Below are 12,097 nucleotides of genomic sequence, written 5' to 3' on the forward strand. Positions count from 1 at the left end.
GAGCCTGCACCGCCATTCAATATGATCATGGCTGATCGTCCAACTCGGTATCCTGTACCTGCCTTTTCTCCATACCACCTGATCCCTTTAGAATAAATTGTCCACCACAGATGTTGGGCTTATGGTCTATAGGCCCCAGGGTTTAAATAGAGGCATTACATTAGTCACCGTCCAGTCTTCCAGCACATCGGTGTCTAATGATTTGTGCATCTCAGCCAGGGCACCTGCACTTTCTTTAACTTTCCACAGCTCTACTCTCACATGGACACTTAATTCCACCCCATCTTCCATCACCTACATTCCTTCCTCTGGCTTCACAATTTGCAACTCTCATCCTCTGGTCCCCCCCCCCCCCCCCCCCCCCCCATCTTTTCATCTCTGCCCTTTGTCTAACCATCTGTTCATCAAAAGCTCCACTCGCCTGTATCCACATATAACTTGCCATGCTTTGTCCTGCCCCTCGTCACCTATCTATGTTCTCCAGAGATGCAGCCTGACCCAGAGTTAGAACCTAGCACCTGCACATCCTTGTTTCTGCTCTTTAAATGCACCTGCTCTGTCACGTTGATGCAAATTTTCTTGAAGCTTTTGTGCTGACAAGTGGAAAAGTAAATGGTTCCAATATCATAATGGCATTTTTCCACGGTGAAATCAGATGAATGCTCTTGCTTGCATATTGTAACTATTATTTATTATGAACCCTTAAAACATTTTCCTTCTCCCTGCCTGCTCTTCAACTTTTAACTTTGAGCAAAATTGCTTGAGTTTCACTTTTATTCCCCTTCCGCCTCTGCAGCTGAACAATACAGAACTTGCTCTGGCACCACTCCAAGTGCTGAGTAACTTGTGAATAATTTTACACATTACAAAGTGGCATGCTGCTTTAGTGACACATGGCTTAAAAATATACTGACATGTTAACTACTGGTATTACCTTTTTACACAGTAGATTTTAACAAAACATTCTAGGATGCTTTTCTGTTTTTATAAATTGTTTTCATTGTGGCAAAAGGTGCAGTTGGAAAGCAGATTGAGGCTGTACTGGTGTTGAATATAGACACAAGCTGGAGTAACTCAGTGGGACAGGCAGCATCTCCGGAGAGAAGGAATGGGTGAAAAATATTCACAAGCTATTCATCACTTGTAGTGGTGCATGGCTTCGGGTTAAGACCCTTCAGACTAGTTGATGTGGGGGGGGGGGGAGAAAGGTAAACGAGAGATATGGACAATTATGTAGAGCAGTGGTTCCCAACCTTTTTTTGGCCATGCCCCACCTAATCGCCTCTAAAATCCTGATGCCCCCCCCCCCCCCCCATGTGGTGATATATAATTCTTATCATTTAAAAAGTGAACTCCGTTTCAGCTGAAGAAGCTTAAAACGCCAATACCTTGGTTTAAACAAGCTTCAAAAGAACATTGTGGTGATTATGTAATAACTACACAATAAAGACCTTTTTTACCCAAAAAAAAGTTATTTACTCAAAATAACATCTGAAACATAAACTACATGTTTACCTGATGGAAAATCCAAAAAAATAAAAATTGAAAATTTGGACCCAGACCTCCTCAGTCGCGCTCAATTGCCCCCCTTAAAAATCAAATTGCCCCCCTGTGGGGCGTACGCCCCACGTTGGGAACCACTGATGTAGAGAGATTGCAGAACCATCCATTTTCCTTCTACAAACGCTCTACCTGTTGAATAAACAATTTGCACAATTCCTATTAGAAACATGTCCATCTAAAGCGACTCACTGCCAACTTGTCACCAAGCCAATGATAGACACAATATGCTGGAGTAACTCAGCAGGACAGGCAGCCCCTCTGGAGAGAAGAAATGGGTGACATTTTGGGTCAAGATCTTCAGGACATATCAGGGGAGAGGGAGAAGCATAGGTAAGGAAGTGTAAGGTGTTAAAACAGGACAAGGGAATAAAGATCAAGGAACATGTAGAATAGATCATTGTTATCATTGTCAGCTGGGAGAAGATCACAACGAAGCAAACAGAGATAAAATGTAGTCTGAGACGGTAAGACTGGCCAGAGGACTGGGAATGGGGAGAGATGGAGAGAGGGAAAGCAAGGGTTATTTGTCATTTGAGAAGTCAATGTTCATACCGCTGGGGTGTAAGCTGCACAAGCGAAATATGAGGTGCTGTTCCTCCAATTTGTGCTGGGCCTCACACTGACAATGGATGAGGCCCAGGATTGAAAGGTCAGTGTGAGAATGAGAGGAGGAGTTAAAGTCTTTCGCAACCAATCACCAAGCCAATGTTCGATCCAGTTCACTTGTATCCTTTGTGCTTTAACCTTCTGGACCACAGTGGCGCATTCGTTGATTAGATCTCATCAGTGAGCGTCTAGGTTACAAAGAACGGGCAGCATCTCTGGAGAACGTGGATGGGCGAGGTGAGACCCTTCAGATTGCACGTCTTCAGGCTAAGTGTTGGTGTCAGCACTAGTGTGTTAATGTTGCAAAGGGCACATTTCCATATGAACTATTGACATTCTTGTAGTCTTGCTCTTGCCTCTCGTTCATTAACGATGCATCTTTCCTCACATAATCTTGGTACTTTCACACATCTGTGGCAGTTATAGCATGTTGCTCTATCCCTCCTGTGCAAAGTTTGTCTTTAAGGGTTGGCAGCTAATTGGATTGCTGTGCGGAAATGTGGCAGCAGCTGTGATAAATTTAATTCATCCATCTGGTGAAATTATGCTAACGTTGCTGCACATTTGTTTGTGGACAATTTTATGATATCTATGGATGACCTGATATGGAGCTGGTGCTACATGCGACATCCTGTTAAAGTGCACCAGAAATTAGTTGGTTGTTATCATTCAAACCCTACCCAGGCTGTTTAAGAGGAACAAAAAGATCCTGAATGTTGTGATCAGTGTTGTGAACTGTTGTCACACATTTCTGGTTGGAATGAGTATCATGCACACCAACACCCCATATGCCAAATATGCATTGTGAGAGAATCGATGTAAAATAGTGGGTTTTGTCCCACAACCATTCAAAAGCCATGACACAAAAGCCACAAAGCGTTGGAGTAATTCAACAGAACAGGAGTCATCTCTGGAGAATATGGCAAGGTGATCATTTGGGTTAGGATCCTTCATCTGACTGTCATCCATGTTTTCCAGAGATGCTACTTGACCTGTTGAGTTACTCTAGCATTTTTTGGAATAAACCAGCATCTGCAGTTGCTTCCTACACTGACACGAGTTTATAAATTCATCTGCAGAATATCAGATTTGTTTTTATTTATCGGAGAAATGAGGAACTGCAGGTGCTGGTTTGCAAACAAGACAAAATGCGTGAGTAACTCAGCGGGTCAAGCAGCATCTCTGGAGAACATGTCCAGGTGGCATTTCGGGTCGAGATCCTTCAATTGACCCACTGAGTTACTCCAGCACTTTGTTTTTATCTATCATTCAGTATGTTGGTCATTTTGGATGTGGGATGAAAGACTGTATCACCGTTTTTGAATCGTATACTTTAACATTTAATCTGGTAGTGTAGTTAACCACCTATGCTGAGGATGTTGAGATGTGACATTGATACCCTGGTGTCCTGCATTAAAAAAAATATATATCCATTTATGCCTTTGTTTATTTTGAAGCTTTTGAAAAATGCTATTATATACTATCAGATTAATCCAATAAATTGAAACCAGTTAATATGTGAAAAGAAATTGGGTTAAAAGTTTATTTTAAGAGGATGCCAAACTTGGTTGTATGGCACAAATTCCATATCTGCTAACCAATAAACAAATGTTTATACTTTTAAAATACAAACTATATAAAAGAAAAACCCATGTGCGAAGACTTGTTCAGAATAGGATCTTAAACATGAATGTAGTAATAGTGCAAATCATGCCACACAATTCATCTCTGAACATCAGTCACGTGTTGCAATGAAATTGCCTCTATCGTATGTGCTATATTATTTGGAAACTATTTTCAGCATGCTGGGTGCTGAAAACATATCAAAAACACCATTTTGATAAATGACTTCACAAAAAAAAATGATTTCATGCTGTTTTCCCACATCTTCAATAAAATAATTATTCAGCCATAAAGTGCCATATCCCTCGTTGAATTTTACTGTCATGCACTCCCTCAAAAGAAAACAATTCTTACACTTAACTTAGCACGTAAGGCAGCAAAAACAAGTGTCACCCATTGTGAACAGGAGAATACCACATTTGGCACTGCAACGTGGTTTTAAACCAAAAGCAACATTTATTTTGAGGTCCCTTTAGGATTAGACACCAGTTTTTTTTTTTCAATACATAAGATCTGTAAAATAAATTGTGGCGAACATTGCTATTTTTCCATGATCCTGATGCAAAATGAACTAGGATAACTTGATCTGTGATGAGGTGACATTTCTGCTCCTATAGAATGCTAACCGTATCTATAAATGAATCTAACTTTTATTTCCTTGACCACTCGTGGACTAAACAAAAGGGCAGTTTTTGCCTGTGCACTGAATGGGGAGTGTATGACATCACTAAAGGTAAGAGATATTAAATATTTAATGGTCTTTGTTCCTGATCAAGAGAGCCAAGAGTGAATGTTTAGCAGTGGGTATGTATTTTTGATAAAATATAATGAAAAATGGCAAGGGGGTCAAGATAATCAGCATCTGACTAAAGTGCCCTTTCAAATCTGATCAATTTTAATTGTGCTTTGCCTTAATATTGTTTCCAACATTAAGTAAATGTTTGTGTATGATTTAATCAATTTAATGGCTGTGATCAATTACTGATGACTGAAAAGTTTTGACTTGGGACTTTGCCCCTTGCTTATAGAGATAAAAATAGAAATTGTGGTTTAAATTGGAGATATATATTAAAGCTTGCCAGGGTGTTTTACTCTGAAAATACTTTCAATGTTGACTTGCTGCTCTTGTTTCAAGGTGGTACATGTGCAAGCAGATTGGATCATCAGTTTAAGTAGACATTGTGTTGGACAGGCATTGTGGAGCAACAGGGCTGTTACTTTGCTGTTCCATATTCTATCAAGATACTGGCCTGGGTTTCCCCCGGGGGATCTGATTCTTTTAACATGACATTTTCCTTGTAACTTGTACTGGGAAATCTACATGCTGAGCCTGGCTGAGTTCACCAGGGAGCGTGGCTGAATGTTAAAGCAGTTATAGAAAGAACTTGCCCTTTACAGTTGTTCAATTGTGGAAGGGCTCACCAGAATGGAGTCAGCTGTGTTACTAAGTATGGATTGGTCAGTGCTCGATCTTTTTAATCTTTTGTGTTGTCTTGTATCATTTAGTTACTTTAGAGGTACAGCGTGTAAACAGGCTCTTTGACCCACAGAGTTCAGCGATCACCCATATACCCTAGCGTTATCCTACACACCAGGGACAACTTACAGAAGCCAATTAACCTACAAACTTGTACGTCTTTGGAGTGTGGGAGGAAACCGGACCACCTGGAAAAAACCCACGCGGTCACAGGGAGAATGTATAAACTCTGTACAGACAGCACCCGTATTCGCGATTGAATCTGGGTCTCTGAGGCTTGTTAGGCAGCAACTCTACTGCTGCGCAACTGTGCCGCCCCATAATCTTGTAATCTATTGTTGCATGTATATTTCTACCAAAAGCAACTACAGTAAAACTCTCCAATAATTTGCTATCCCCCAGCTTGGAGATCCTGATGGTTCAGTATCTTGCTCATTGGGGCCTCATTCCCACGTTCTCCTTAAGTGCACCATGTTCACTGGAAAAATGCATTATAATATTATGTAATATCTTAAAAAATAACATGTTGGGGTATAGTATATAAGTGTAGTAGCATTCACTCTTGGCCAGTGGTCTGGAACATCTGGCAGATTAGCACTGCTGGTGCTGCTGCATTAGTTTTACTGTATGCCTTGGAATTTGAGTGGAGCTGTGATATTTTTGCATTCCATAACTACCTGATCCACATCCGGAAAAGTAATCTTGTTGGAAGGAGCTTGTCTTGAAGCCGATCAATGGTAGGACAATGTTTGGCATGACCCACGCATGACTTTGTTCACAGCACTCCTGGGGAAATGCAGGTAGGGAAACTGCTTGCCACAGCCATAAACCCAGCGTTGTCATCTGTCAAAGCTATCAACATTTTTCAGTGCTTCTGAATATTTCTGATATTCAGATGCATTCAAAACTTAAATGTTTTCATTTAAAAGCCCTTTTAATTATTTAAATATTATTGCAAGCAAATAACTTGTCATTAGAATTTTTCCTTGTAGGTATGAATTCTGCATAGAAATGAATAGGCTTATAGATCTTGTGCCAGGTCAAATGAGAGTTGATATCCCAGCTCAAGTGCTGTGCTATTCCAGCAAGCTCCTGCCACACCATTGAGGAGTGCTGTGAAAGCTTGGTCAAGGAAATTCAAGACTTGTGCGTTCACCAGGTCTCCTACACTTGTCTGTAGAAATGTTGGCTAAGTCCAGGCCAATGGAAGTCAAAAAGGAAACACTTGGGAGCTACAAGGAGTGTGTACATTAAAGATGTAGCTAACTTGGGTATAAAAATGAGGTTATCTTAACAGTCTGTGTAGCAAACCGTCAGTCATTTCAGCACCAATTGTTTACAGGAAAGCATTTGGTTATAGTAACTCCAAATCCCAATATGTATACATGTTGGTTTTCCTTCTCTTGTTTTGTATGTGTGGCAGGGGCAATTGTTTCAAATGTAAATAGAATACTAGGATCACTATCTTTTATTACTAATATACACTCCAAATGCTTCATGCATCTACTCATCTTCTGAGCCTTGCATCTAAAGCTCTCTTTAGTCCTTGGTTTCTATATAAAAAAACAAATAAATCTATAACTAATTAAATGTCCACCAGTTTATCTCTGGCAGCACAAGAAATGGATGTGTTGAAACAAATGGTAAGAGACGATGCGTGGTGGCTTACATTTGTAAACCTTTTGTGGATATTATTACAATAAGTTGGTCATGCTTATTACAGTATTTTTTCAGATTGCATGAAACAGCTTGTCATGATGACTATTCCCTGCTACTGGTTCAAGAGTTGATTGGCTTGTGGATATTTAACTTCACTCACATTCGTCACATCGGAGTTATTGTTTTACAGACATTTTGCAAAGCAGTTAATTAAACCCCAAAACTTGTGTCTAATCTTAAATGGTACGTAAAATACTGAGCCTGTTTGTGAATACAGCTCAAATTAACAATCTATTCAGGAAATACTGTGGAATGTGTCAGAAATTAGTTACACCAGTCAATATAAAGACACTTTGGCAGTTTGGTGTTGAAGAGAAAGGTTAACTGAGGCTTTTCACAAGAGGTATACAAGTTCTTTCAGCTGTAGGTCTCTCCACAAGAACAGGATCACAGTGCTCATTGTACACAGGCTCAGTAGAGTCATGTGGGATTTATTTACTCGAGTGACATTAACCATTAAAGTTAATCCGGTTGTAACTCCATAAGAATACTCTGACTTCTCCGGGGCTGGGTGCTGCCTCTCATGAACAAAAAGTAAAATTAATTGTCCACACTGGCAAAGAAAAAATAAATTAACCACAGAGACATGCACAGACCAAAACTTAAATCGGGCCTCCTGATTTGTTATTTTTTTGCTTACTTAATTGGGGCATGTGGCTTCATTAAGATGAGAGAACTGAAGCTCCAAAAGCTTAAGACATTAAAGTTTTTAATTCTGATCTACCTTTCTGATTTTTGGCCACCTTTTTCAACTGCCTTCTTCAGCAGATCGTATGTCAGATTTCAATTTTACAAATTCCTTTGCCACCTCATCATTGTTTCTTTGTGAAAGTATCCTGAGGACAGTTAATCCTGTCTCATCCATGTGAATCCTGCGGCCCAGAGGTAACCAGCAGGCACAACTTCCCTTCTGGATAATATCTCGCAGCTGCATCATGGCGATACCAACACTCCGATCTTCTCTTGCAAAGCAGTAATCTTTCACGCAAATCTGGATTTCATAACATTCTGGACCATCCTCGGCACTCAAAGTGCTGCAGAAGAAAAAGCAATTGGTTGAGTGAATGATATAAATTTAGAGGGATGTATGTATCTCATTATCCTTCCCGCACGTGATATACAGTATCTCGCTCATCTTTTATCTATAATTATGATTGCAGTTGTAATAACTTGCATGCATAGACAAAATTACTTGAAGTTGGAAAAACTGAAACCAGATTTCAGAGAAAATATAATTTTGATACATAGAAATTAGACCCATCTGCCTGTCTGCCAGATATAATCCCAAATTAAACTAACCTCATACCTGTGTGTGATCCATGTCCCTCCATTTCCTGCATATCCATGTGCCTATGTAATGGGCCCTTAAATGTCACTCTTGTATCTGTCTCCACCACCACCCCAGGCAACACTATCCAGGCACCCACTGTGTTTAAAAAAAAAACCCAACTTACCCTGCACCTTAAGTTTGCCCCCCTCATCTTAAAGCAATATCCTCTAGCCTTTGACATATCCACCTAGGAAAAAGGTTCTGACTGTCTACCCTATCTATGCCTCTCATAATGTTGTACTTCTAGATGAATTATAATAATGGCTGTAATAACATGGACTTTCTGAAGACTAGGCGGATATATGGGAAGAGGATAACACGTTAGATAACCACCATAAATTAGTTGAACAAAGCAGTTATTTTGTATCTGAGCAAAGCACAGTGCTAGAGGAACTCGGCAGTTTAGGCAGCATCTGTGACGAGATGGACTGGCAATGTTTTGGTTCGGGTCTGAAAGAAGGGTCCTGACCTGAAGCATTGTTTGTCCATTCCCTCCACTGGATGCTGTCTGACCTGCTGAATTTCTCCTGAACATTCTTTTGTCAAGATTTGAGCACCTGCAGTTTCGTGTGGATCTAATTTGCAACTAATTTCGATTTCATTTTGCATGCATCTTGAAATGTCACTGTTTCTGCTCCAATGATCCCTGCGTACGTTAAATATATGACCGATTCCTGTGAATAATTCATGTGGGGAAAACAAAACTACAAAAAATTCACTGTTGACTGAAGTTGAGCAATTGGGGGAATAAGGTGAGTTACTGAAATGGCTGCCCACTACTCAAACAAGAAATGGCTACATTTGACATGCTTTTCAGAGTAACCAACAGGCCATATTAAATGGCCCATTGCTAAAAGCAGAATAAAAAGATACATACAATTGAAAGGTTTCATTAAACTTTGGAGCCCAGCTGTTGTTCTTGGATTTAGTGGCAAACCTCCTCTTCTTGTCACTCAGGTGAGGGCCAATCATATTAACTTCGACAAATGGACGGAAGATACCAGTTGTTTGCCACTTTAGATCATTGGCAGCCACAACTGCAAGGAAGGAAAAGGGATTAAGACTAGAGTATATATTTAATTGCAGTATAGATATGGTTATATTAAATGTTTTTTTAACCAGGCTGATCAAGAATGAACATGATAAATGTATATTTCTGGTAAAACTATCAAAAAAAAAATACTAAAAAGTCTGAAGCAACTGGGCTGTTGCATCTTCTATTGTCCAGGAGCTTGTCCTATAAAAAGTGAGTTTAAACCTATACGCATTGGACATTACAAGAGTGCAAAATGAATTTACCGAGATGGGATAGATGCTGAGATTTATTTCTCTCTAAAACTTTAGAGTATATATTCAGGATAATTGGGAAAAGAAGATTTTCTCTCTTCCCCATACATACACACAAAGATGGTTGTAAGCCTGTGCATCCATTCAGTATATTCAAGGCCGAGATCAAAGGTTGCACAGGTATTCCAAAGATGTGGGTATTGTGTGGCAATGTTTGCGTTAAGGCATATGATCCATCAGTGGTGGGACAGGCTCGAGGGATGGCGTGCTGTTTCTCTCATTATTATGATGAATGTATTTGCTGAGAAAACCTATAATTGTTTTTGAAGTGGTAGCATAGCAGTAGAGTTGCAGCCAGAACTCCTGCTACAGCACCAGAAACCCGGATTCGATCCTGACCGCGGGTGCTGACTGTACGCAGTTTGTACGTTCTCCTCGTGACCGTGCGGGTTTTCTCCTGCATTCTAAAGATGTACAGGTTTGTAAGTTGATTGGCTTTGGTTAAATGATCCCTGGTATGTGCAGGATAGTGTTAGTGTGCGGCGATCACTGGTCGACGTTGACTCAATGGGCCGAAGGGCCTGATTCTGCACTGTATCTCTAAACTAAACTACTCAATGCCAAAAAGCTAGGATGTGGATGATGTTCATGGACTGTTGCCAGACCAATTTCCCTCTGGGGATGAATAAAGTTCTATCGTATTGTATTGCAACCAACCTTTCACTGTGATTTTGTGCTCTCCAGTTCCTGGATGAGTGAAAAGCTCAACGTGGATAGATACTTCTCCCACCGGATCATCCACACCAGATCCTATAAAATTGTAAAGAAATATGAAGGCCCTCTTAATTATGATTATTAACTGTGTGTAAAGCATTCGGTGCAAAACTCACTGTATGCGAAGTGAGCCTCAGTGAACGACTAATTTATTAAGTGGGATAGCCATGAGTGACATGCATAAATCTAACCAGTTAATATTTCCTCTCCCTCCAACCCAGTGCAAGCAATGTTTCAGCCACCATAATGCCACTGGTTCTGTTCTGGTGAGTTTGATGCAATTAAAAATAACAGACACCAGTCTACATTCGAATCTGCATGACAAATGCTTTAATTCAGTTTGTTGGGAGTTTAAATCCAATTGGTGTGACTTCAAAAATTAGACTATGTAGCCAAGCAGTGATATTATCAAAAACAATAGATTTTGTAAATCTTCTAAAAGCTACTATTCCTCAAAATATATTCAAACTTTTTTTTTCTCTCCTTACAAACTGAATATTATTTCAGAGGAAATTCCATTTCAGGGTCTTGCAAAGACCTTTTCTTTAACCCAAATGAAAAAATCCTCCCTAATTATAAATGTAACAAGCAAATCACTACTTTGTGTGTTGATTATCTGTAGAAACCTGCTTGCTGCAAAAACATGCACGAGGACTGCTCAGTTTGGGTTGCTTAGTTTTAGATTCTTTTATGCCCCACTTAGGTATCAACTGAACAGTTGTTTCAAGCCCAGACATTCTAATGCTGCCATTAATGGCAACATTACGCTCAGACATACCCTTTTCAGGATAAACCTCCTCGCTATGGGTAAACCTAATACCCTTCCCACCATGCACTGAGTTGTGATATCAAAGCCAGACGGCAGGCGACAATGTAAAGAAAAAGAAATTGGAGTGAGAATATGCACAGAAGACAGACATATCAGTTGACCTAAGAAACAGATTTAGACACAAGATTATTGGAAAAAAGTACATTAACTTTTGAGCTAAGAGCTTGTAGAAATCAAAAACAAAGAAACTGAAATTTCTGTTACCTTTCATAAAATTCACGTTATGGATTTGTTCATGTAGTTGTGTAAGAGATGAAGTAATATTTGAAAATGCTAATTCAGTATATTTAGCGTACAAAAAATGAGACACCTGTTTTCTGGATATATTCAACTAAATATTATCCTGAATGATCTCAATGTTTCATAAAGGAGCCAGATGTTCCAAGTCTTACCACTATCCAACACCGTTAGCATTAGTCTGAGAAAACAATGCAGAGAATCCAATATACACACCGATATTTCAGATTATATATATCGATTAAGATATTCAAATAGTATACAATAATTTTCATCCACATCTTTAAGAACATTAACTGACATAGAAAATCAAATTCACTATTTTAGATTGGTCTAAAATCTTAAATTTTAATTAAGATTAATCTTAATAATCATTGGATGTGAGCATAACAGGTGGCTAGTGTTTATTATCCTTGGTGCCAGGCTGCTGTGTTACTTCACAGGGCTGGTAAAATTTAACCATTTTATTGCAGATCAAGACTCTGTTGTAGGTCAAGGGCGAATAAAAATAGCAGTTCCTTTTACTTAATTACCAGAATGTGATTTTCCTAGCTTCCCTAATGAACTGTTAATTAACCAGAGTAACCGCAAAGCTACCACACTCTTGATTCTTGTTTTACCTGGTAAATTTGGGATGATTGTGAAAATGTAG

The 12,097-nt window shown here is 39.4% G+C and overlaps 1 protein-coding gene across 1 annotated transcript in view; it reads right to left on the reverse strand.

Moving 5' to 3' along the window:
• Window positions 1–1,681: 1,681 nt before the first annotated feature.
• LOC129711157 (protein unc-13 homolog A-like) overlaps window positions 1,682–12,097 on the reverse strand; it is a 162,571-nt gene continuing 152,155 nt past the window's right edge. Inside the window, exons 41-43 of the mRNA XM_055658609.1 lie at window positions 10,323–10,415; window positions 9,196–9,355; window positions 1,682–8,022 (exon numbers count right to left, since the gene is read on the reverse strand). Of these exons, the coding sequence (XP_055514584.1) occupies window positions 7,737–8,022; window positions 9,196–9,355; window positions 10,323–10,415 (539 nt within the window). The 3' untranslated portion in view covers window positions 1,682–7,736. The remainder of the gene's footprint in view (window positions 8,023–9,195; window positions 9,356–10,322; window positions 10,416–12,097) is intronic.

Source organism: Leucoraja erinacea, chromosome 29 (assembly GCF_028641065.1).
Source record: "Leucoraja erinacea ecotype New England chromosome 29, Leri_hhj_1, whole genome shotgun sequence".
Lineage (NCBI taxonomy): Eukaryota > Metazoa > Chordata > Chondrichthyes > Rajiformes > Rajidae > Leucoraja > Leucoraja erinaceus.